At 54.7% G+C, this 25,757-nt stretch overlaps 6 protein-coding genes across 6 annotated transcripts; 4 read left to right on the top strand and 2 right to left on the bottom strand.

Annotated features, from left to right (window-relative positions):
* Nucleotides 1-5,303: 5,303 nt before the first annotated feature.
* GMORB2_2666 (homoaconitate hydratase) lies at nt 5,304-7,837 on the top strand (the record flags this gene model as incomplete). The annotated part of the gene is made up of 2 exons (XM_035464645.1): nt 5,304-6,242; nt 6,371-7,837. Coding segments are annotated over 2 exons (2,406 nt in total), but the record flags the coding sequence as incomplete, so codon positions are not given.
* Nucleotides 7,838-8,091: 254 nt separating this feature from the next.
* Nucleotides 8,092-9,682, bottom strand: GMORB2_2667 (tRNA dimethylallyltransferase; the record flags this gene model as incomplete). Its single annotated transcript, XM_035464646.1, has 2 exons — nt 8,092-9,486; nt 9,608-9,682. 2 exons carry the CDS (start codon nt 9,680-9,682, stop codon nt 8,092-8,094), a joined length of 1,470 nt encoding a protein of 489 aa, XP_035319316.1.
* Nucleotides 9,683-10,428: 746 nt separating this feature from the next.
* GMORB2_2668 (protein transport protein SEC61 subunit alpha) lies at nt 10,429-12,084 on the top strand (the record flags this gene model as incomplete). The annotated part of the gene is made up of 3 exons (XM_035464647.1): nt 10,429-10,438; nt 10,579-11,923; nt 12,009-12,084. 3 exons carry the CDS (start codon nt 10,429-10,431, stop codon nt 12,082-12,084), a joined length of 1,431 nt encoding a protein of 476 aa, XP_035319317.1.
* A 2,150-nt stretch (nt 12,085-14,234) lies between these two features.
* GMORB2_2669 (uncharacterized protein) lies at nt 14,235-14,750 on the bottom strand (the record flags this gene model as incomplete). The annotated part of the gene is made up of 2 exons (XM_035464648.1): nt 14,235-14,259; nt 14,674-14,750. The coding sequence occupies 2 exons, from the start codon at nt 14,748-14,750 to the stop codon at nt 14,235-14,237; spliced, it is 102 nt and encodes a 33-aa protein (XP_035319318.1).
* Nucleotides 14,751-17,030: 2,280 nt separating this feature from the next.
* Nucleotides 17,031-22,275, top strand: GMORB2_2670 (ABC-type multidrug transport system, ATPase and permease component; the record flags this gene model as incomplete). The annotated part of the gene is made up of 2 exons (XM_035464649.1): nt 17,031-17,098; nt 17,199-22,275. 2 exons carry the CDS (start codon nt 17,031-17,033, stop codon nt 22,273-22,275), a joined length of 5,145 nt encoding a protein of 1,714 aa, XP_035319319.1.
* Nucleotides 22,276-23,907: 1,632 nt separating this feature from the next.
* On the top strand, nt 23,908-25,164 carry GMORB2_2671 (uncharacterized protein; the record flags this gene model as incomplete). Its single annotated transcript, XM_035464650.1, has 1 exon — nt 23,908-25,164. The coding sequence occupies one exon, from the start codon at nt 23,908-23,910 to the stop codon at nt 25,162-25,164; it is 1,257 nt and encodes a 418-aa protein (XP_035319320.1).
* Between the last annotated feature and the right edge of the window lie 593 nt (nt 25,165-25,757).

The raw sequence follows: 25,757 nt of genomic DNA on the forward strand, positions 1-25,757 counted from the left end.
TGAGTGGTGGGATAGCGGCGGTTGTGAGCGACTTCCAAGACGGGAACACAATAAGTCGACAAAAGGCGAGTGGGTGCGTCACGGGTCAAGTAGGGAGACGGGAATGAAGTACGGTGACAAGGTAGAGATGGTAATAAAAAGGAAAAGAAAAAAAGGGGGGGAAGAAAGGAAAAAAAAGAAAAAAAGGGCCAGCGGCTGGTGTGTCGGAGTATTTGTGTGTGCGGAAGATGAAGTAAGTTGGAGGATGGGTGTGTTCAGCGAGAGAAAGAGAGAAGAGAGAGAGAGAGGGAGGGACCCCCCCCCCCCAACCCCCAGTAATGTATAATGTACCGGGTCTAGCAGGCAGGAGCAAGGGCCTGGCCGCACCTACCGAGTGGCTAGCTCTTGATTTCCAGCTCTTAGGTAGGAGCACTATATGTATAGTGGTAACCGTAATTCAGCATTAGCCACTCTGTAGAATCTGGCAGCAGTACATGTAGCAGGTAGTAATTATTACGGTACTACGTAATACATGCAATACGTGTACTACTAGCTAGTTAAACTGTGAGAAAATTAGGCTGTGTAAGTTCAAGACTTGGGGAGAAATTGTGTGCAGCTGTTGGTGACTGCTGTAACGTACATGTATTGATGTCGTGTAGTATCGTATGAGTAGTAACGGCTGCCAAGTAATACTCTATATTAGAGTGTAGAGTGTAGGAGAGTATGCTCGTATAGTCTGTATAGACAGTTGTTTGGTAACACAGCCTCCAGGCGCGTACCTGGGCGAGAGGGCTATTAGTCACCATATGAATTACTACGAGGGCTGCATGCTCAACCTTTGAAGGTGTGCGGTAGGTAGTACAGTAAAATACAGGTCCTCCCCCCCTCCCCCACCAAGAAAAAAAAAAGAAACCTAAGCGGAGCGGACTTGTACATATATGATAGTCTATAGTCTACATTAGAATATAGAAAAGGAAAAGGTCAAAATTATTATAGTACGAGTAATATTAAAACTCCGTAGTCATGTGCGAATGATGTCTTGATTGAGGTAAGGCGCGACCGGTCCCACCTGCTATCCCATTTGGCCTTTTACATATATATAATCTGTACTTTTTTTTTCTATTCTTTTTTTTCTTAATCATCATCGTCAAGATATATAAGCAGGCAGGTCCGGAGCCGTACCAATATAGTATCAGAGTACATCTACAATTGATGCAGCTACTACGAGCAACCCGCCAGCTGCAGTTGGTATTAGTCCCTACAATGTAACATTGGCACACACGTACTCGTATGCGTGCAAATCCCCTGATATTATCATCACTCCGTACTCCGTACCAGGAGTATTGTTACTAGTAAAAATCGAGAGTATCACTCGACTTACAAGTCCCGTACGGAATACCGAGCACTCGTACTCGTAAAACAGAGGTACGTATACTCTAGCTAAGAAGGGGCCCGTCTTTGTATCTGTACCTAGTACGACTATGCGATGCCGCCAATGGCTTCACATCTTCTCATCTTCGGGGTCGGTTGAATGACATATATCCCTGTATCTTCTCCTGCACAGCCACAAGGACATGATACCCGCAGCGAGTACGAATACGCCAGGGTCTCAGGCACCACGAGGCTCGCCGCCGCACGCACGCGCCGTGAGGTATTGGCAACTTGTTCCGTACACTTGCTACATGTATCGATAGTACACGCACCGAAGATTACGAGTTCCGGACCGTAAGAGTCTTATTCTCACCCTTCTTCCTCTGCCCCGCGTGTCCGTCTCTGGTTGCTGTAGCTTATTTCTAAATGTATTGTACGCCATGCATTGCATGTACAATCTAGAGCAGATCCATCTCCGTACTCTATCCTGCCGCTGTTTCGATATAGCAATACGTACTGCCGTACAGATACGTGGTATTAGTATATGGAATACAAAGTACGTATAGCAGTGCGGCTTGTTGACGAGCACGCCCAGCACTAGAATTATAGTAGCACTCACACACGTCTCGTACCGTATCATCTTCCTTACACATATCGTTATACGTTAGAGAGCCCCTCCCCGACAGGTTTCAGCATCGACGTCGGCGCTTTCCGTGCCTGGCGCACAGGATGGGCCACTCTCGAAGCATGTTTCTGAGAGGCACATGCTGGCAAGACAGAGACGGTCAATGACATATATTATCGATAGGAAAGGTGACGACAGCGCGCAGGCCACTAGTGCCGTATGTCTGTCTGTTTTACTCTTCTCTCTCTCTCTCTCTCTCTGTCTCTGTCTCTCTTTTCCTTTTCTTTTCTTTTCTTTTCTTTTCTTTTCTTTCCCTCCTCTGCCCACCATCACTGCTAGGGTCTGTTCCGATACTGCATGTACACTCGGACTGATAGACTTCCCGACATTGCTGAGCATCTCCAACTTCTATTACTCGTGTAGATCGACAGCTGCTTAGCCAATTCTAAACTGTTCTTCATCATTAAAGATGAGAACGGCATGGAAGAAGAGAGAAGGGAAGCCTTCGAATAGATCCTCGCCATCTACAATGTATGCATGCACCCCCTTCCTTAGCCTGGCAACGTACGTGTAGATGGTACGAGTGACGACGCTGCATACACCTTTTGGCAGGAGAAGGAAGAAGAGTGCAGAGTGCTGCGGAGCAGACTGTAGCAGCCCTGAGACAGCCCCGACTCGGACAATACGCGCGATCCCGTGTGCGGCGCTGGTTTGCGGTGTGGACTTTCCTCTTGCCTACGAGTAATCCGTACTCGTACAAGTACTCCGTACGTAAGTCCGTCATGGATGGCCGTGGCCCTTGGAAAGTCCGGGAAAGGCCGAATGCAGCCAGATGCGCCCACTTTCCTGTCGGTATCTTTTCAGGCCCCGCCTTCGCCTCCACCCCGTAGGGTACATATCAGCCACGACCCAACCCTACGAAGAATAGCTTCCCTAGGGGCTACCGTAGCAATACAACTTTTATTACTAAGTAGTTTTATAGGTAGTTGTAGTAGCTGTACCGGCATGGGTAGTAGTAGTCGTAGCTGTTCTTGCTGTTGTACGATAGTTGTGGTAGCTGTAGTAGGTTGTAGTGAGTCGTATCATTACATATTACATAGTAGATGTTACATAGTAATAGCAGTCGTAGCAGTAGTTAGTAATAATATTCCGTTGGCCAAACTCCGCTCCGAAACCCGCCGATGGTGTCCTTTTCCTTTTTTTTTATAAAATAAAAAAAAAGACCCCCGACGATCTCTCTATTCCCGTCTTCTTGTACTGTACCGATCATTTTATATTACCCTTCTCAATCTCTTCCTTCCTTCCTTGATCGCTACCTACTTTTATTCCCATGACGCCATCTATAGGAACTACTGGTGGTTTCCAAAAGTCTCGACAACAAATATGCAGTGGATCGGCCTCCGTCCCAGTCCGAGTCCGAATGTGCACTCATCTACGTCGCCGCTTAGTAAAATTAGAATCGTACCAGGTTCCGCCTATACGCGTACATATATACTCAGAAGGAAACCAGACCGTTTCATCGACCTCGGGTCCGTGGTCCATCGTCATCTGTTACATTTCTGCGAGTAATGACGGTACTCCTAGCATGAATACCTGGAGCTGTACCGGTACTTCTGAAAGGGGATCGAGCACGTCCAGGGGGCCTCGGCGCCTTTGTCGTCTCCATCAGCATTAGCCCTTGGGCCACCTTCATCGAGAGTATTGCAGAGTGCATGTACCTGTACTTGCACGTCCTCTGCTACTTTTCCGCGCTAGTCCATGTTCCCATAGTAAATGTGGCGCTGACGTACGATATCCTGGGAGGATCAGAACTTGGGGGGCCATACATGTACGAGTATGCCGACTAGTACTGGTGTACTCGTACTCGCTACAAAGGATCCAAAAGGTCCCCATGTGAAGATGAACGTATACGCGTATTCACTCGTGTCCTTGTCTTGTGATGGTCGCGGGTTACGCCAGCCTGAGGACTTGCTCCTTCTACTCATCACCTACATGTAATACAGACTATGGGACAATGCTCGTACATACGTGATGCGCCATGATTCCTGATTCGTTTCTTCCCGGGCCGTGTCCAGTTCCCGGTGGACTCGGGCCATCACCATCATCCGCAAATACGTGTATTCGTTTGCGTACTCACGGTATTATTCATCCATCCAGTGGCCCGTACGCGTGATTGTTCTCCCTTTTTGCCCCCCGCCCCCTTGTCTTTTCTCTCACTCCTCCTTTACTCTGCTTCGCTGTTCTTTCGTCTTCTTCGAAAAAGGGGGGCAGCGGACCCGAGATCTGTTTCTGCTACGGCATGAGCATTATTGTTTACTCCCTCGACGGGAGAAGTCGACAGGCCTTCCCTAGAGCTAAAGGATACCCGTGCATGCTAATGCTTAGTCGCATACAGGTAATATCAACCGCATGAATTCTACACTTGGTAGTACACTTATACCATACGCGGCTCGTAGTTCTCGTGCATGTGACTCATTCATCAACATCGTCGTCGCACATCCGCATTCACCCCTAGACTCGGGTCAGGGGTCTGGACAGTTGATCGAACCCGGTGCCATGGTTTCGTTAAGTACAGATTACACAAGTTACAACGAGCCTGTTCAAGTCGCTAATGCATTTGGCTTCTCCCTCCCCTGGGACAATCGGTTCATGCTCTCTCCCCTGTTATGACTCGATATCACGTGATACACAATGTGCCTCCACTAGGGGTGACCTAGGAAGAGTCAGTCAAACCAATAACAGCTAAGGACGATATAAAAAAAAAAAGCCATTAGCGAAAAGTAAAGTAGCAGACCAATACCTCAAAAAAAAAATTCTAGGATAACACACAGAATGAAGACGAGGGTAAAGAATATATCAATATATACAGGTATATAGATCTATATACAGGTATACTATGAATCATCATGACGCAGCTGGTGCACCCTGACAGCATCGACTGTTTCTTCCTCTCTGATTTCTGTGCGCAATCTAATCAGGAACACCGGATTCGACCAATGAGAATGTATGCATTTCGGATCCAGCCCCACGGTTCAGACGCCAAAATTTTGGCCAGTTAGCCGACGTCGGAAGTACGCAATTGATGGGGGAAAAAAAAAAAAGACATCAACGGTTGAACGTCATTCTCCATATTCACACACAACTGCCTCGACGGATTTCTCAGAGGTGCCATGCACGGGCTCGGGTGAATCCTCTCACAAAGTTGAATCATGATACCAGCGGTAAGAGAGATGCAACTTCCAGTCCACCACCACCATCACCAACCCTTGGGTACCGTTCCACGTTGTGTGAGGGACCTCCTGGCTGACGACTGACTCGATATCTGCAGCGCAGAGTCGCCTCGCGACAGTGCCTCCGGGCCATGACGACGAGCACGACAAGGATCCTCCGGCCGTCCTCGTTATCGAACCGAGTAGCCCGATGCCAGGCTCAGCAGCAGACCACGCGCAGCTTCGGCACGTCGTACGCCCGGAGACGCGCCGATGTCTTCCACTCGCAGCTGGAGAGCGTGCCCAACTCGGCCGAGCTCCTTTCGTCGATGGAGTCTAGCAAGGCGGCAGCGGCTGCCTCCCAGTCGGGAACCCCACAGACGCTGACCGAGAAGATTGTCCAGCGGTACTCGATCGGCCTGGCCCCCGGGAAGAAGGTCAAGGCCGGCGACTACGTGACGCTGTCTCCCCACCACTGCATGACGCACGACAACTCGTGGCCTGTGGCCACCAAGTTCATGTCCATCGGCGCGTCAAAGATCCACAATAACCGCCAGGTAGTCATGACGCTCGACCACGACGTCCAGAACAAGTCGGAGAACAACCTCAAGAAGTACCGCCTCATTGAGGAGTTTGCCGGCGCTCACGGCGTCGACTTCTACCCGGCCGGCCGCGGCATCGGCCACCAGATCATGATTGAGGAGGGATACGCTTGGCCGGGAACCGTGACCGTCGCCTCGGACTCCCACAGCAACATGTACGGCGGTGTCGGCTGCCTGGGAACCCCCATGGTCCGCACCGACGCCGCCAGCATCTGGGCCACCGGCCGCACCTGGTGGCAGATCCCCCCGATCGCCAAGATCACCCTCACGGGTATCATGCCTCCCGGTGTCACCGGCAAGGACGTCATCGTCGCCCTGTGCGGCCTCTTCAACAAGGACGACGTCCTCAACCATGCTCTCGAGTTCACCGGTCCCGAAGAGACGATGCGCAGCATCTCAGTCGACTCTCGCCTCACCATCGCCAACATGACTACCGAGTGGGGTGCTCTCAGCGGTGTAAGTACCCAACCCTCTGATTTCCGTCTCTATTCTTCCCTAACTCTCCTTTCCTCTTCTCTGCTCTACATCTTTTCTCTACGTGGATCGGGGCGCGCAAAAGCATGGCTAACCTCTCCAACCTTTAGCTCTTCCCCATTGATGACGTCCTCATCTCGTGGCTGCGTGCCAAGGCCACCACGTCCGCCATGTTGAACCCCGAGCAGGCCGAGCAGGGCCGTTTTAACCACTCGAGGCTCAACGAACTGCTGGAGAACCAGCTGACGGCCGACCGGGGCGCCACGTACGCCAAGGAGCTGTATCTCAACCTGTCGACGCTTGCGCCCTTTGTTGCCGGCCCCAACTCGGTCAAGGTGGCCACGCCTCTCAACAAGCTCGAGGCCGAGAACATCCCCCTGAACAAGGCCTACCTCGTCTCGTGCACCAACTCGCGCTCCTCCGATATTGCCGCCGCCGCCCGCGTCTTCCGCGAAGCCGCTGCCGAGCACGGCGAGGAGGCTGCCAAGATTGCCCCGGGCGTGCAGTTCTACATTGCCGCCGCGTCGATCCCCGAGCAGCAAGCTGCCGAGGAGGCGGGCGACTGGCAGATTCTTGTCAACGCGGGTGCCAGCGTGCTCCCTGCGGGTTGTGGCCCCTGCATCGGCCTCGGAACCGGTCTCCTGGAGCCCGGGGAGGTGGGGATCAGCGCCAGCAACCGCAACTTCAAGGGCCGCATGGGCTCAACCGACGCCAAGGCTTACCTCGCCAGTCCCGAGGTCGTGGCCGCCAGCGCTCTCAAGGGCAAGATTGCCGGCCCGGGATGGTACCAGAAGCCCGAAGGCGTGGAGAAGGTCATCATCGGCGAGGGCAGCGGCGATCACGAGGCCGACAAGGCCGCCAGCATTGAGGGAGCGCTGGAGAAGCTCATTGCCGATGCCGAGAGCATGATTTCGTTTGCGGAGAAGGACTTGGGCGGCGAAGAGTCTGCCGCTGCTTCCACCCCCGCTGCTGCCGAGGAGGAGGCGGACGAGAGTCTCACCGAGATCCTGCCCGGCTTCCCCGAAAAGGTCGAGGGCGAGATCATATTCTGCGACGCGGACAACATCAACACGGACGGCATCTACCCGGGCAAGTACACGTACCAGGACAACGTCTCGGTGGAGAAGATGGCCGAGGTGTGCATGGAGAACTACGACACGGGCTTCCGCGACATCGCCAAGGCAGGCGACATCCTAGTCACCGGCTTCAACTTTGGCTGCGGGTCATCGCGCGAGCAGGCCGCCACGGCGCTGCTGGCCAAGAAGATCCCCCTGGTCGTGTCCGGCTCGTTCGGCAACATCTTCAGCCGCAACAGCATCAACAACGCCCTCATGGGCGTAGAGGTGCCCAAGCTCGTCGAGAGGCTGCGCGAGACCTTCAAGGATGCCTCGGACAAGCAGGCCACCCGTCGCACCGGGTGGAAATTCCTCTGGGACGTGCGCAGGAGCAAGGTCGTCGTCACCGAGGCCTCGGGCGAGTCGTGGAGCCAAAAGGTTGGCGAGCTGCCTCCTAATGTCCAGGAGATAATCGCTAGGGGTGGTCTTGAGAAGTGGGTGAAGGCTGAGATTGAGAAGTAGGCAACGAAAAGAGGAAGTAGGAAAAAATAAAAAGGGGGGGGTAATTGGCTTTGGGTGTTGGGTTTTGATTTATATTGTCTTATCTTGTTCTTTACTTTTAATGAAGATGAAGAAAAAAGAGGCTTGAACTATATTGTACAAGAGGGTGCTGGAAATGAACGTATATATCTATCAATATGTATGTTTTTATATTATATTATAAACATATATATAACATTCACATTGTACAAATTCGGATTCTGTTCCTACACGGTCTATTGCTGAAACATGGAACCTATTTCCACATCTTGTTCAGGCAATGTCGAGTCTTTCCCTACTTTAGATGTGTCTTGGCCACCACTAGCACCACCTGCACCACCAGTAAGAACACCAGCAGGAATCAAGGCCAACCTCTTCTTCTTCTTCGATCTCGCCCTGTGCATCCTCCCGCGCATATGCGAGGTCCACTGCTCCTCGGATGTGACGGATATACCGCAGATCTCGCACATGCGCTCACAGGGGGTCTTCTCTGGCCTGGGTAGTGTAGCGTGGCCGAGCACCTCGCGCGCCAGGTCGGACAAGTCGGTCGGGTGGGGACGTGTTTGGCCGCGCAGGAACTGGTCCGTCAGGCTGACGGCAGGTCGGACGGCCGTCTCGGCGAAGCGCGACACGTCGGTGCTGTCGAGGACGTAGAGCGAGTCCAGGGCCTGGGGACCCTGGTCCCGCAGACGGGGGATCTTCTTCTGCCGCGTCCAGCGGGTCTGGTACATGGCGTAGCGGCGCGTGGCCGTCTTCATGTCGTCGACGCAGCGGGTGCGCAGGTCGGCCAGCTCGGCGTCATCGGCATGCCCCCGGTCCAGGGCTGCTACGTACGGCTCTAGCTGCTTGTAGCCTATGGATTGCCAGATACCACGGGTCGTGTCGACGGGCTGGCCGTTCGTGGCCGACTCCTGCGCGCGTCGCAGATCGATGAGCTGGCGCACCTCGTCCAGCAGTCCCGAGTCGAGCATCTTATCCACGCGCACGTCCAGACGGTCCTTGAGCACGTCGCGCTCCGAGTATACCCACAGCAGGAGGTTATCCCACGGGGACTCGGCAGTAGAGCCAGAGCCGGCGGAGGCGGCGGATGCGGTCTCCCTTTCTGCTTTTTGTTCGGCGTAGATGTCTGACGCGCGCCGCCCAGTGCGTAGGTATATCTCCAGGGAGCGTCTGATCTTGCGCCGGTCGTTGGGGTGCCAGTGTAGCGCCATGGTCGGGTCGACCTTCTTCAGCTCAGCGTGCAGGACGGGCGTGGGCTCCTCGAGGATGGCCAGGGCCGAGGCGGCGGCCGTGTCGCCATCGTCGCCGTCGTCGCTGCCCACCGGGTCGTGCTGCGGGAGCACCGTGTCCCGGAATAGCAGGGCGTCGACGTAGTACGCCGTCCCGCCGACCAAGATGGGCAGATTGCCCCTGGAGCGGACGCCGCGGATGACGGCCGTCGCTTCGCGGCGGAAGTCATCAATGTCCCACGGCTCCGAGTCGGGCGCTATGTGGCCTAGCAGGTGGTGCGTTATGCCTTGCTGCTCCGACTCGCTCACCTTGTTGGTCATTATGGGGAGTCCCGCGTACATCTGCATGGCGTCGGCGTTAATGACTTCGCCACGGAATCGCTTTGCGAGCTCTATGGCTAACTATTCGCCCTGTTAGCCTTGTTTTTGTTGCTTTTTTGGTATCTTTTCTGTCATTTTTACCATCTTTCTTCTTCTTTCTTTTTTTTTTCAAGTAATATCGGGGGAGAACTGCGGGTCATACCTCAGACTTGCCGGTGCCCGTCGAGCCGAGAATCACCAAGAGCGGTTCCGTCGGTAGTCTGGTGGAAGTCGCCATTGTTGCAACATTGCGACGGAGGACTGGACTGGAACACAGGCGGCGGAGCATGTACGTCTGGAAAGTTCCGAAGAGTGATATCGTAAAGGCCGACTCGGGGCACACTTCAGCGCAGTGTCGTGGACATTTGGCAAAATGCTCCGTCCGACGAATGTTGGTGAGCTCGTCGGGAGAGTTCGTGATGATTGATTGTATGGGAAAAACTCAGTGTCACAATGACGGCCCGGTACCAAATACCCTAAAGATGCACGGGGGCTTGGTGAGAGTCACGTGTACTGTGTACCTTGCTGGTCCCTAGGGGTCAATTGAAGCTCCCCTGTTCCCCACATTGAGCCCTGACAGGTAGATACTACAGGGCTTACACCACTAATACACCACTATGGAACCTTCCAGGTCCCCTGAACACTCCCGAAAGACAAGCTCGCAGTGGTCACGTGGGCCACTCCACCACATTTTGGACACATCTTCCAATTTGGGGCTGCTCCTCCCCCGTGCGCCGTTGAAGCCAGATCGCCAACCCTGGGGCTGAAGTCAGCTTCTTTTGCTCTCCTCCTCTCCTTTAAACTTCACCCGACTCCCTCTCCCTCCTCTCTCCCCCCCCCCTCCATCACCAACATTGTCCTCCGAGCGCATCAAGGCTCGGTCCTTGTTCATTTCGTCCTTTCCTTTTTTTTGTTTGGACTGGATGAAGTAATTGGACTTCGGTTCTACCTTGTCTCTTGGTTTTGCCCCCATCAACCGTCATCATGAGTTCCCGTAAGTGGTCCATCTCTCACTCTTTCTTCTGTCCTCTGGATATGGCTTCCCCATCTTTCATCTGTGGGAGGAAGAAACAGCTCTTCATTTGAAGACACGAAGGAGCGCGACGCTGACGTTCAATGCTTCTCCAACAACAGTCCGTTTCCTTGACTTGGTCAAGCCGTTTGTGCCGTTCCTCCCCGAGGTTCAGCAGCCTGAGACCAGGATCAACTTCCAGCAGAAGCTGATGTGGACAGCCTTGACGCTCCTCATCTTCCTGGTCATGAGCCAGATGCCCCTGTACGGCATCGTGTCGTCGGACAACTCGGATCCTCTATACTGGCTTCGAATGGTGATTGCGAGCAACAGGGGTACGCTGATGGAGCTGGGCATTACGCCCATCATCTCGTCGGGCATGGTCTTCCAGCTCTTGGCTGGCACGCACATGATTGACGTCAACCTCGACCTCAAGTCGGACCGCGAGCTGTACCAGACGGCCCAGAAGCTATTTGCATTCATCCTGTCGGCCGGAACCGCCACCGTCTACGTCTTCACCGGTCTCTACGGTCCCCCTTCTGACCTGGGCGCCGGCATCGTCTTCCTCCTAATCCTGCAGCTTGTCGTGGCCGGCATGATTGTCATCCTGCTCGACGAGCTCCTCCAGAAGGGCTACGGACTGGGCAGCGGTATTTCCCTGTTCATCGCCACCAACATCTGCGAGTCGATTGTCTGGAAGGCCTTTTCACCCACCACCATCAACACCGGCCGCGGTCCCGAGTTTGAGGGTGCCGTCATCGCCCTCTTCCACCTCCTCTTCACGTGGCCTAACAAGCAGCGCGCTCTCCAGGAGGCCTTCTACAGGCAGAACCTGCCCAACATCACGAACCTGCTCGCCACCGTGCTCGTCTTCGCCGCCGTCATCTACCTGCAGGGCTTCCGCGTCGAGATCCCGGTCAAGTCGTCGCGTCAGCGTGGCGCCCGCGGCTCGTACCCGGTCCGCCTCTTCTACACGTCCAACATGCCCATCATGCTGCAGTCGGCCCTGTCGTCCAACGTCTTCCTCATCTCGCAGATGATGTACTCGCGCTTCTCGGAAAACCTCCTCGTCCGCCTCATCGGTGTCTGGGAGGCCAAGGAGGGCTCGTCGCAGCTCCACGCCATCTCGGGTCTCGTCTACTACATGTCACCCCCGCTCAACTTCAAGGAGGCCCTCCTGGACCCCATCCACACGGCCGCCTACATTGTCTACATGCTGGGTGCCTGCGCCCTCTTCTCCAAGACCTGGATCGAGGTCTCTGGCTCCTCCCCCCGCGACGTGGCCAAGCAGCTCAAGGACCAGGGTCTCGTCATGGCCGGCCACCGCGAGCAGAGCATGTACAAGGAGCTCAAGCGCGTCATCCCCACTGCCGCCGCCTTTGGCGGTGCCTGCATCGGTGCTCTCTCTGTCGCCAGTGACTTGATGGGTGCTCTCGGCTCTGGAACCGGTACTCTCCTTGCTGTCACGTGAGTTTTCTCTCCCTCTCTCTCTCTCTCATGCACACCTTTCGTCCTATCCATCTTGATCAGTCAAGGCTAACATGTCTCCCAGCATCATCTACGGCTACTTTGAGATTGCCGCCAAAGAGGGTGACATGGGCGGTATGAAGGGTATGATTATGGGCTAATAAGTCCATCTGCTTGAGTAAAGGAGGAAGAAAGCATGGTGTTGTGGTGCAAGACTTTTTCTGTCTCTCTCGCCAAACAAAAGATGGTCTCTCGCCAAACAGAAGACGCCGACTCATTGCTACTAGCTCTGTTTTATAGTGTAGCCTTTGTCGAGACTACTTGTATAGCAAAAACAAATCTCGGGGTTTCTTTCTTTGCGTGTGTTTTCTTTTTTTTTTTCTATTTCTTCCTTGCATGGTAATACTAGGAGTCATGTCGAAAAGGTGGCGGGTAGAAGGTAAAAAGGGCGGAGAAGAGAAAATAAAGATGATGATATATTATGACTCCTTTTTCCGTAACTCAACGTCATGATCGGGGTAGGGCACTCACTGCACCGGTACGTGTGTGTAGAGTTGAGAATGTGATGGGAGATGGATTATATGTGTGATTGACGTCTGTTACAGGTAATGTGCTATCGATGATGTGGATGATGAGATGATGCAATTGCGTCAGATGAGTGTTACGGAGTAAATACGGAGCAATGAGTCAATACAGGTCAGGTTTTTACCGTTGGCAATGCTTGTACGGAGTATCACTCCGTAGTCTGTGTTGGAACCGTGAACGAGAGGGGCAAGGAAGGAAGAGAAAAGAAAGAGGAGACCGGTATGAAACGAGGAAGGATGCACGTACCAGATATGTGTACAATGGTGGAATAACGAGGTGCTGAGATATCTAGATATATGATGAGTACGATACTAATGCTAGTAGGAGAGGCTCGATACTGCTACTGCAGTACTCCGTATAACTCGTACGTATTACTAGTAGTAACAGTAGTAGTAATCATATTTATTATTCGAATGATCATATTGATTGTGAAGAGGAGAATAGACGAGATGGGTGGCACCCAAGATTGTATGACTAAGCAGTCAAAGGCTGCTGCCACACTCACATCTGTAAATGATAACCTCATGGATAGATTTCCTTTCCTGAATAACAAGCAAGCACCAAAGACACACGGTCATCGACCCATGACTTGCCAGTAGGCAGAGACCACTCGCTGTATTCACGTGTACGGGGGTCATGGTGTGTTGTCGCCAGCAGGAAGCACAGATGGAGCGACACAGGGTAGGCCATACGGACTTATACGTAACCTTTGACGATTTATCCGTACCACTCTGCGTCTGATGATTCCTGTCAGCAACATTGCTGATGATGGGGGGGCGGTACGGGGTGTGATTGAATGAATGTATTGCCGCATGCCACAAGGGTTTGGACAGGCGAGTTGCTAGGTCCTATTCTATGACGTGGATGCATGTGAAGGGGAAGAACTAGTTGGTGAATTAGTCAGTGGTGGGTAGATTTGCAGAGTTCGGGAGAAGAAGGAAGGGGAAAGGGTAGATCTGGTTCGATTCTAATCCATCAATTGCATGATACTCGTACGAGGACGGACTTGTTTCTCTCTCTCTCTTTTTATTTTAATTTAAAAAAAAACCTCTTCCCCCTTTCTCTCCCCTCTCTTTATATATATATATATATACTATGTATATTATTTTATCCTTTGTATTTTATTTATTTATCTACCGCGTATGCACTCCGTAGTCGTGTATTATATTCCGTGCAGATATATCTATGCAGATGCGGTTCAAAAAAAAAAAAAGAGGCGCGCGGAACGTTGTAGAAGGTGGGGGAGGCAGAGGCAGGCTAAGCAGACAAGGTGCGCTCGGTGTGACTCCAGTGCATATGTACTCGTTAGTCAATAGGATAGAGAGGATGACCAAGGGACTATGAGATGGACTACGTGGTTGGTTGGTTATACTACAGGATAAGCGAGGTTACGAGACTACAAGTATGGATTGCGACACCGGTCTGCCTCTAAAGAGCTCGTGTGGCTTTGCAGATTGGAGATGATGTACGGGCATGGGCTGGGACTGCGAATGATATTACTGCACGGAGGCTACTGATAATACGTCCCGTAGGTTTCGGCGGTGAGTCAACCGGGGTGCATAGTAACGGAGCGTTGCGATTCAACAGGGGGATCGGTGGCAGGCATTTCTGGAATACGACCTTGTCCAACCGCGCGTATGTATCCTACCATGTGATATTACTTGCTGTTCGAGATGTAATACTAGCGAGTCGTGGGAATGCGCAATGATTGATTTACGACGTGATTCTAGACAACTCCAGGAGAGGTCTGTCTACGAGCATGTCAAGGGGGAGGGGGAAATATGGGGTTGCTGTTGCTGCTGCTGCTGCTGCTGCTGCTGCTGCTGTTGTTGTTGTTGTTGTTGTTGTTGTTGTTGTTATTGTTTCTGTTGCTTGCTATTCTACGAGTAAGATGTGTCTTGGGTGGTATTCGGCTGGGGAGTCTGGGACGTTGTCGTAGATCTGTGTCATTAGAAACATGTATTCAAGGGAGTAGTTCTCGGGATGGATACGGTTGCACAAGCTGCTCCCTCCCTTGTGGAAGTGAAGAAGGAGAAGGGGAAGGGGGGAGGGGGGAGGGGGAAGAAGCACAAGATGGTTGTAGAGATAGAAGAAGAAGAAGGAGGAGAAGAACAGAGAACAAGAGGGTCGTTGCTTGTCTGCGTCTATTTGCCTCTGGCACTGACAGCTTCTGCACCATCCCGACAACTGCGGTCAACCTCCCCAGAAGAGGAGAGACTAGCTGCCATGTCGCAGCCGGCATAGCCTCTGTAATGATACTTTGGTGATCCGGTAAAACGGTACCTCCTCTCCCTACGGGTACGTGTACGAGTATACCCGATGAGCGGAGCCCATCTCCCAGCCAAGTGGTTACCAATGATTCAGAGAACCTGTCAGCGAGTTATGTAGCCTCATTATTGGGTGTCTTCTCTCTCTCTCCTCTCCTCTCCTCTCCTCCGAACGTGGAGGCAGGCGATGCCGTATACGAATACCTTGACTACCAAGCTGGAGGTGACACTACGGGGCACACAGGTACAGGTTACCGCTAGTGCTGCTGCTAGTGCTGCTGCTAGTGGCAGCAGGGGAACGGAGCACGGGCTCAGACGTAGTAGATGCAGACGTGACAGTCAGTGGCACCTCTCTGCTGCGATATAATAATACCTCGAATGATCTTCTTTTTATCTTATTCTATCACTTCATCATTCTCTTCCTACGGGAGATACGACCCTGTATCGAGATTCTGTGGGCCTCGATTGTTCGATGGCTGGAACTGAGATGCACAGTTGGTGGCGTTTGTATGCCGGTCTGTATCGACGGAAGTCATGGACACATACAGACTTATCAGACTCTCCTGTAGAGAACTGTAGAATAATGTCGTGCATAAGAAAAAAAGAGTTCGATGATACGAGAGTACATACATAATAACACTCTCCATACAGGTAATAATACACGCTAAGCACCGTTATTTCTCCTACATAATAATACTCCGTTCATGTATCAAGGCCAGACTCTCTAATCTGTACATCTGTAGCATCACTAGCTGCTGTTAGCGCCCCAGGGTGCGGCACTTGCACAGGGAGTATATTGCAGCGCTCGTATAGGACGATGGGTGGCCCCGAATACATTGCACAGGCATATGATCTGTACAGGCACGTAATAACCCACTGTAGCGCATTGGTCATGGTGCTCTGCCAGGTGGCAGGACCCCCACTCACTTACCGGCGTCCAGCAAGTCGCTGCTCGAGTAAATAATGGTGCAGCAAGGCGGTGGGTTACGGGACCCGTTCCGTGGGGACCGCCCTTTGTATAATCCCGGGGCATTCCTAGCATCGGCGCAGTATTCGACCTGAGTCGCAGTTGGTATTGATACGTCAGTAATAGCAATACAAGCCCACTGTACGATGTCTGTAGCTGGGCAGTAGTAGATAATGTTGCCAGTATACCGCCGTCTGTGTATCAGGCGTCTGTGTGTATCGGCGTCTATCTATCCACCGTCTATCTGTCTACGAAAGGGAAGGCGCATGCCAAAAGAGGCTCCTTCCAAAGGTTCCCCCTCCCAAGGTTTCCCTCCCAAGGTTCGTTCCCTCCCAACGCTCCTTCCTTTTAGCTTCTCCACCGGTCACTTACTCACTAGTTCGAGTCGTTAATAATTTGCTTCCCTTTTTATTTATTTTTATTTTTAAATTTTTGATTTGATTTGAATTTAGCTTTTCCTCTTTCCTCTTTTCTATTTCTTCCATTTGTCTCTTGTTTCCTTTTTTTTCTCATTCTATTCTCCCTCTCTTTTCCTATTTATTTCTTTGTCATTTATCATTCTTCCCCTTCGGTAGATCAAGCCGACTTTTACAGTGTATCACTACTAGTACCGACTATTACCTACTAATAGGATTTAGTCCAGCGATATTCTGTAAAGAGAGGAAGAGAGGAAGGACATCATCCTGTACAGTCTTTTCTTCCCCTCCCTCTTCTCCCTCTCTCTCTTTTTCTCTTCTATTTTTACCTTTTTTTCAATCCTTTTATTTTCTTCCTTCATATCTGGAAAAAAAAAACATCTTATGTTAAATTCTACGCTCTCCCGCTTCTCGACGACTTCCCCCTCTCATTTCGTTTGACCCCTCCACTTTATTCTACGCCGCTTACCACACCGGACCGTCACCGACCCTCGGCACCTGCATCCTCTTTGGCTCTTGGAGAAATCGCCCCTCCTCAGTCCCGGTCGAATCCTTGTCGTCTACTCTTGCCTCTATCTCCCTCCTTCCCTCCCTCCCTCCCTCTCCCTCTCCTTCTCTCTCTCTTCCCTTCCTCCCCTCCAGGCTCTCTCGACCATCCCGCCCACCGCTCAGTCGAACCCATTGACCAGGGAAAAAAGTCTTCAGCGCGCTCCCTGCCGAGCGTGTCTGTTGCCTAATAGGCCGACGAGGTGGCTTCCTCACTGAGAGATTGACAATTACCTCTTCCCTTCGACACCAATACTCGATAGCAACAGCACACCACCACCGCCACCACCGCACAGACACACACCCGTACACACACACCGCCTGTCATGGGCTTTGCCCAGTGTGAATGGCCGATATGGCAGATTGACGACTTCACCTCGTGTTTCCAATTAGAGTATGCTTTCTTTTTCCTTTCTCCTCCTGCTGCCTTTTAAACGGCAAGCCGACCTTTCTCTCTCTCTCTCTTCCTGTCTAACGATAACAACGACGGCTAGCTACCTCAAGGTTCTACTCCCTCTCATCGCCGTCGGCCTCTCCCTCGCCCATCTCACCACGAGCAGCCTCCACGCCATAATCGCCAACCGTGCCGCCAAGGGTTACACAAAGATCTCGGCCGACGATGACGACGACCAACAACATGATCACACCAGGATCCCCCCCGATGAACTCGCTGGCGTGGAAGAGGAGGAGCAGCTCGAGATCAATGCCGGTCGCCTCGCCCTCGCCAAGACCACCACCCGCGGCTCCGTCGTGCAGGCCGACACCCCTCCCGGCATTTACCTGTCCCAGATTGTCGAGGCCGTCACCGTCGCCGGCCTGATCGCCACCAATAGCTGCGCCCTCGCCTCCAAGCCGTACATCGCCACCCACGGCTACGCTGCCGCCGTCACCGGCATCCTCGTCTGGTCCTATGTCCTGGTCATCGTCACCCTCCGCCTGACCCTTGGCAGGGCCACCTGGCGTCTGCTGCACCTGTGGAACCACACCGCCACGCTCTACGGCCTCAACTTCCTCTTCGACGTCTTCATCCTCCGCTCCGTCATCATCCACCCCCCTTCCAAGTCCACCCAGGTCCTGTCCATTGTCGAGTTCGCCCTCGTCTCGCTGCTCTTCGGGCTGGCCGTCACCACTCGCAGGGGTAACAGCACCGTCCTGCTCGAATGGGAGGATGGCATTGAGCCCTCGCGCGAGCCCCTGGCCAGCCTCTTCTCCGTCGCCACCTTCAGCTGGGTCGACGCCATCATCTGGAAGGGCTGGAAGCAGCCCCTGGAGATTGAGGGCGTCTGGAACCTGCTCCCCAAGGACAAGGCCGCCGCCGTCCTGTCCGACTACCGCCAGCTCAAGAAGACGACGTCGCTCGCCCTGCACCTGCTCAAGTACTTCAAGGCCAGCCTCGTCGTCCAGTGCATCCTCGCCGCCGTCTCCGGCCTCTTCGCCTTCGCCCCGACCCTCCTGCTCAAGGCCATACTCGAGTACGTCGAGAAGCCCGAGCGCGCCCCCAAGAATGTCCTCTGGCTCTACGTCATCGGCCTCCCCGTCCTCGACCTCGTCCGCTCCTGGGGCGACAACACAGCCCTCTGGATCGGTCGCAGGATCTGCATCCGCGTCCGCGCCATCATCGTCGGCGAGATCTACGCCAAGGCCCTCCGTCGCAAGGCCGCCGGCGGCGGTGACAAGGTCCTTCTCGAGGCCAAGCCAACCGCCCAGGACAGCAAGTCCGATGACGAGAGTGCTGGCAGCAAGCTGAAGCGCGCCCTGGGTCTCGGCAAGAACAAGAAGAGCACCGACACTGACGGCAGCGACACCGAGTCCGCCACCGCCACCGCCACCACCGACTCGGCCGCCAAGCCTGCGTCTGATGCTGGCAGCGATGACCAGGCCAACCTGGGAACCATCATCAACCTCATGTCCGTCGACAGCTTCAAGGTGGCCGAGATCACGGCCTACCTCCACTTCCTGTGCGCCTCGGCCCCGGCCATGCTCGTCATCTCCGTCGTGCTCCTGTGGCAGGTCATGGGCTACAGCGCCATCCCCGGCATCGTCGTCATGGCCCTTCTCCTGCCCGTCAACTATCTCATCGGCAAGGGCTTCAACGAGACGTCCAAGAACATCATGGCCGCCACCGACAAGCGTATCAGCATCACCAACGAGGTCCTGCAGAACATCCGCATCATCAAGTACTTTGCCTGGGAAGAGCGCTTCGGCATGATGATTGACGAGAAGCGCCACGCTGAGCTCCGCTCCCTGCGCTCGCGCTTCCTCGTCTGGGCCGCCGCCGTCGCCACCTGGAACTTTGTCCCCGTCCTCATCACCTTCTTCTCCTTCCTCGTCTACACCGTCCTCGAGAAGAAGCCTCTCTACCCCTCGGTCGCCTTCACCGCCATGTCGCTCTTCATGCTCCTCCGCATCCCGCTCGACCAGTTTGGCGACATGTTCGCCCACGTCCAGGAGGCCAAGGTCTCCATCGACCGTGTCGAGGAGTTCCTCCAGGAGGAGGAGACGGAAAAGTACGCCCAGCTCGGAAGCGACAACGTTGACGAGAAGGGCGTACGCCGCATCGGTTTCCGCCACTCTACCCTCATCTGGGGCGCCCGTGATGCCGTTGCCGACGACGGCACCCAGGCCTTCCGCCTGCTCGACCTCGACATCGACTTCAAGATTGGCAAGCTCAACATCATTGCGGGACCCACCGGATCTGGAAAGACGTCGATGCTGCTCGGTCTGCTCGGTGAGATGACCATGGTCGCCGGCCGCGTCTTCTGCCCCGGTGGCCAGAGCCGCGAGGACGCGCGCGAGGACCCCGAGACTGGCCTCACCAACACCATCGCATACGTGGCCCAATCAGCCTGGTTGATCAATGCCAACATCAGGGACAACATCCTGTTCGCCGCCCCGTTCGACGAGCAGCGCTACAGGGACGTCATCGTGGCCTGCGCCCTGGAACGTGACCTGGAGATCCTCGACCACGGCGACCGGACCCTGGTCGGCGACAAGGGCATCACGCTGTCCGGCGGGCAGAAGCAGCGCATCTCGCTCGCCCGTGCTCTGTACTCCAACTCGGCCCACGTGCTCATGGACGACTGCCTGAGCGCCGTCGATTCGCACACGGCCCAGTGGATCTTCAGCAACTGCGTCAAGGGCCCGCTCATGAACAACCGCACGTGCATCCTCGTCACCCACAACCTGCAGCTCTGCGCCCCCTCGTCCGACTATATTGTCCTGCTCGAGAACGGCCGCGTCGACGCCCAAGGCCCGTCCAAAGAGGTTATCGCGTCCGGCAAGCTCGGCGAGGAGATTCAGAGGGCCAAGCCCGCCTCCGCCGCTCCCTCGCGCGTCCCCTCGCGCGTGCCCTCGAGCGTAGGCGAGGAGGACATGGCCCACCAGAGGAACGACTGCGACGCCAACGGCAGCGGGAACGGCAGCGGAAACGGCAACGGCAACGGCAACGGCGCTCAGAAGAGTGACGCTCAGAAGAAGCAGCCTCCCCCCCAGCAGGACGCCATGGACGAGGGCAAGGTGACGGGTGCCGTCAAGTGGCCCGTCATGAAGATCTACCTGACGGCCATGGGCTCGTGGTGGTTCTGGGTCACGGCCATCATCATCTTCAACTCGCAGCAGCTCACCACGGTGGCCATCCAGGCCTGGGTCCGCGAGTGGGCCAACCAATACATCAAGGAGGAGCAGCAGCACACCCGGCAGATGGGCGGCAACAGCAGCCCTGCGTGGGCTCACGCCCTCCGCACGTCCATGTCGACCAAGTTTGGCAACGTCGATTTCACCATGACTTCCCCTGCCGACGACACTACCTCTGCCGCTTCCGTCACTGACGTCACTGTTACCGCGACGGACAGGGGCGGCTACAATGTCAACATTGCCTACTACCTGTTCATCCTCGGTCTGATCGGCCTGGCCAGCGCCGGCACTGCTCTCCTGCGAGACCTGTGGGTCTTCTTTGGATCGCTGACGGCGTCGCGCCGGCTCCACGACCGTCTGATACGGTCTGTCATGCGCGCCCGGTTCAAATTCTTTGACGTGACACCCCTGGGCCAGCTGATGAACCGCTTCAGCAAGGACATGGAGGCCATCGATCAAGACATCGCCCCCACGGCCATCAGCGTCATGACGTGCGCGCTATCGCTGGTGGTGACGGTGGTGCTCATCACGGTCATCACGCCCGGGTTCCTCATCGCGGCCGTCTTCATCGGCATACTGTTCTACCTCGTCGCCGCCTTCTACCTGCGCGCGTCGCGCGACCTGAAGCGCCTCGAGTCGGTGCACCGCAGCCCGCTGTTCCAGCAGTTTGGCGAGACGCTGAGCGGCATGACGACGATCCGCGCCTACGGCGAGGAGCGCCGCTTCATCCGCGACAATCTGATCAAGGTGAACACGCAGAGCCGGCCGTTCATCTACCTGTGGGCGTGCAACCGCTGGCTGGCGCTGCGGGCCGACATCCTGGGCGACTTGGTCGCCTTCTTCGCCGGCGTCTTCATCATCCTCAGCCTAGGCAAGATCGATGCCGGCGCGGCGGGCATCTCGCTGACGTACGCCATGAACTTCACCGAGAACCTCCTGTGGCTGGTGCGCTGCTACGCCATCAACGAGCAGAACATGAACTCGATGGAGCGCATCAAGGAGTACCTGGACGTGGAGCAGGAAGCTGACGAGGTGGTTGACGGCAACCGTCCGCCTCCCAACTGGCCGAGCAGGGGAGCGGTCGAGTTCGTCGACTACAGCACCCGCTACAGGGCGGACCTGGAGCCCGTCCTGCGCGGCGTGTCTCTCAAGATCAACCCGCGTGAGAAGGTGGGCATCGTGGGGCGAACGGGCGCGGGCAAGAGCTCCCTCACGCTGGCCATGTTCCGGGCTCTCGAGGCCGACTCTGGGCGCATCGTCATCGACGACGTGGACATCAGCACCATCGGCCTGCGCGACCTGCGCAGCAGCGTGACGATCGTGCCGCAGGACCCGACGCTGTTCCAGGGCACGATCCGCACCAACCTCGATCCGTTTGAGCAGTACACGGACGACGACGTCTTCGCGGCGCTCCGTCGCGTGCAGCTGATAGGGCCTGACGAGGTGGCGCCGACGACGCCGACGACGCCGCGGATACCTCCGTCGGTGAGCAGCAGCGGCATCGTTCCCGCTCTGGGCAACAAGAACATCTTCCTGGACCTGTCGTCGCCCGTGAGCGAGAGCGGGTCCAACCTCTCCCAGGGTCAGAGGCAGCTCCTCTGCCTGGCGCGCGCCATGCTCAAGAACCCCACCGTCCTGGTCATGGACGAGGCCACGGCCTCGATAGACTACGTCACCGACGCCAAGATCCAGGAGACGATCCGCGAGCTCACAGGCACCGTCGTCACCATCGCCCACCGTCTCCAGACCATCGTCGACTACGACAAGGTCCTGGTCCTGGACAAGGGTGAGGTCATGGAGTTTGCACACCCGTGGGAGCTCATCTCCAACGAAGATTCTCTCTTCAGGAGTATGTGTGAGACTAGTGGCGATCTAGATGCTCTCATTAAGGCAGCCAAAGGGAAATGGGATGAAGGAAGGTTGGTGGATGATGAGTAGTTTTCAGCCCCAAGTCTTTTTTTTTTCTCTCGTCTCATCCTCCATACCGTTCTCCCTCCCTCTTTTTCACCTTTTCATCATCATCATCATCTTCTTCTTCTTATCTGCATCCCCTTCCATTTGTCCTGCCTTTTTTTTTTGTCCTGAACAGAAATTCTTTTTGCATACATTCCCGTCTTGTATATCCCCCCATCCCCTTGCCTACGTCGCTGAAGAGATAATGACACTTTTTTTTTAAATCAAAAAAGAAACACCCCCTTGGAAATTTGAATCGGTGATATATCAAGTTCAAGTAATTAATGTCATACATTCATAACTTATTTTTTTTCCCCTTCATCACTGCCTACTCTTCTGTCTGCATGTCTGCGTACACCATAATCATCTACCCGTGTCCATAATCTCTACTTGTATGTCCTTGGTTACAACTCCTCATCTCTTTCAGATCACCTATTGCCCATGTTAAGAATTCTACTGGCCACGAATAACCCTGGCAAGATCCCCCACATAGTCATCGGCCCCTGCCCGACCCGATCCGATCGTCACTGTACAAGAATGTGAACTTGTACCTGGATTTCAGCCGTTGTGCCTGGAGTTGGACATCGTGCTGCGCGTCACGTTCGCAGAAAGTCATCACAATCATCCTGAGCAGCGTCAATGATGCCGTCCCCGCCTTCCTCGTACTCGGCATGCAGGGTCATCATCAAGTGATCCGCCCCACTGTATACGACTTCCACATCTAGAAAACCAAGGCGCAAGTGGCCCGTGAACTCGAGGTGGGGAAGGATGCCGCTATCGAGCAGCATTCGATACGCAGCCCTGTTAGCGAGTCGACCAGCTGGGATGTGGCACGCCCTATGAGTCCGAGATCGAAGGCCGGATGGATGGCTGTTTCCTCTTCCATGAAGTCGTATATCCACCAGAGCCTCAGCTTTTCGAGGCTGGGGAGGACCGAGAAGATGGGCATAAGGGTATCCTGACGTATCGTGGCGATCTCCATCGTCTCGAGGTCCCCTTCCTATTTCCCCCCTTCCAGGTTTCTGTTCCTTCTCTACCGTTATGTCTTCCCCGGCTAGCATCAACAGCTCATTGTGGATGTTGGTGTAGAGAGAGAGAGAGAGAGAGAGAGATAAGACTCGAGGAAGGAGTGACGAAGAAAATATTGAAAGCAAGAGACGACTGATGCGTGTTTCCTGTGTGTTGGATGTCATGTCTGAGGATATCGTACAGCTTCCTCTCTTCATCGATGAAACACATGATGATGACTCATTCATACTCATCGTGATGAATAAGAAGCCTGAACATCGTGTATACACATACGTATTATATATACGACGGTAAGGCTGATGATGTAATACGTTAGATGCATTGATGCATAACAATGAGTCCGTCCCGATATCTACATATTTCTGCCTGGGCCTGGAAGCGTTTTCTACCAAATCAGGAATAACGATGCAGGTCCAAGTCACTCCGACGACTCGCTGACTCTTTGCCTAGCGTTTCCCCTCATTCTCGTATCCTCTTCAGTCTTTGGTTTCGCAGTTCCGCCATCGTCTATCTTCACCTCTCTTCTTCCTTCCCTCTTCTCCTCGATCCTCACCGCCACCCCGACGAAGAAGACACACACAGAAGGCCATGGGCAAACCAGACGAGGACATGGCCAAGACCGGGCCAACCCATCTCCAAGAATCCGCATCGGCCATATCCCTGCAAACCCAGGAGCAAGATGGAAGCGGATCCTCGACGATGGCTCACCTCCCTCCTCCCCCCCCTGCACCGACGGACCGGTACTTTGACGACGACGCGGCCGACGTAGGCGGCGGCGACGACGACGACCTGCCCCCTTTATATTCTGACCTCGAACACGGCCTCGCAGCAGAGCAGACGGTGGTGGACCCTCTGCTCCCGGCAGGCGTGGGCCCCCTGGCCGTGGCGCCGTTCAGCCGAGACGAGACGACGGGCACGGAATACTACGTCGACCGTCGCCTGGACACGGACGCCATCTTCCTGGCGTCGCACGTGCGGCATCTGGCCATGCTGCCGCCGCGGCCGTTTGTCCACCTGCGCGGCACGCACACGGAGACGAAGCGCAAGTCGGACAGCAAGACGGAGCAGCAGCAGGTGATCGATTTTGACGTGCGGGTCGAGCTGACGGACCTCCTGTACGCCGACCTGTCCGCGCGCACCCCGCAGCGGCGCCAGGTGCTCGCCGCGGGGACCATGGAGAAGGTGCGTCGGGGCACCGTCTTCCCCACCCGCGCCCAGGGCTTCGGCGGCAAGGGGTACAGGGCCGAGGACCGCAGCCCCGAGTCCGACCTGCTGGACGACTGGTGCCGGCACTTCTGCTCGTCCAAGGCCGGGCTCAAGACCTTCTCGGTGGAGCGCCGCGTCGTCGGCTTCGACTTCGACGCCCTCCGCCCGAAGCTGGAGTCGCTCGTCCGCCGCACCAACTACCGCGGTTCCCTGACGGTCGACTTCCCCCTCCTCAACTCCCACGCTCACATCTACAATGACTGCCGCTCCAACCGCTGGCGCCTGACACGGTGGATCGTCGTCGTCTTCACCCTGACCCTGCTCAGCCTCCTCACCTGGCCCTGGCTCTTCTTCCGCACCGCCCGCTGGGAGGTCATCGGCATCGAGTGGCTGGTCGGCGACGGCGGTACCAGCCCCGGCAGGCGCTCCCAGGCCGAGGAACGCTGGTACAACCTCTGGGCTAGGCCTATCCAGCGTGCCGTCCTCTCCCGCAGGCAGGGCACCCTCAACCAGGCGGACCTGACGGACAGTCTGGACCCCCAGCCCGAGCAGCGCACCGGGATGGCTGGGGCTGTGCAGGCTGGCGTTGAGGCCATGGGCGTCGTCAATCGGTCTTTTGGCTGGGGAGGAAGTACTTGATGTGTTCCAGCATCCTGCCTGCTAACGTTTTTTTTTCTTTTTCTTTTTCCGCTCTCCATTGTTTCTCAAGTTGGTCTTGACTTGATCAGACTTTTTCGTTCTCTCGTGTACATGTTGGCGCCTGTCATTCTTACTCTTGATACCACACTCGTTTTACATATCTTGTATGGAGTATGCACACTTTCAGTCGAATTCAAACTGGCTTATGTCGTTGCTCTGTGTGTTGTGTCGTCTGTCTTGATATCTGACTCTCTTATATGTCTGCTTCAATATATCGTCCACCAAGTTATATATATATATATGCATCCACTCATTTCTTAGGCCAGACACGGCCATTGTGCAAGCAAGGTCATGATACACCAACATCTATTCTAGGGGAAAAGAAAAAGGAGATGAAAAGGTATGAAAATACCAACATCAGTCTGAAAATACAAATAAAATAAAAAATAAAATAAAATTCAAGTAACAACATGAGAGAGAAAACATCTCTTGTGATACTCTAGGTTAGTCATTCATCAAGACCCTGGGGGAAGGGAAAGCCCCACCACCGCCACCAACCGTCACCTCCATCTGAAAACGTCAACGTCATTCTC

This window comes from Geosmithia morbida (assembly GCF_012550715.1).
Source record: "Geosmithia morbida isolate 1262 chromosome Unknown scaffold_14, whole genome shotgun sequence".
Taxonomy (NCBI): Eukaryota; Fungi; Ascomycota; class Sordariomycetes; order Hypocreales; family Bionectriaceae; genus Geosmithia; species Geosmithia morbida.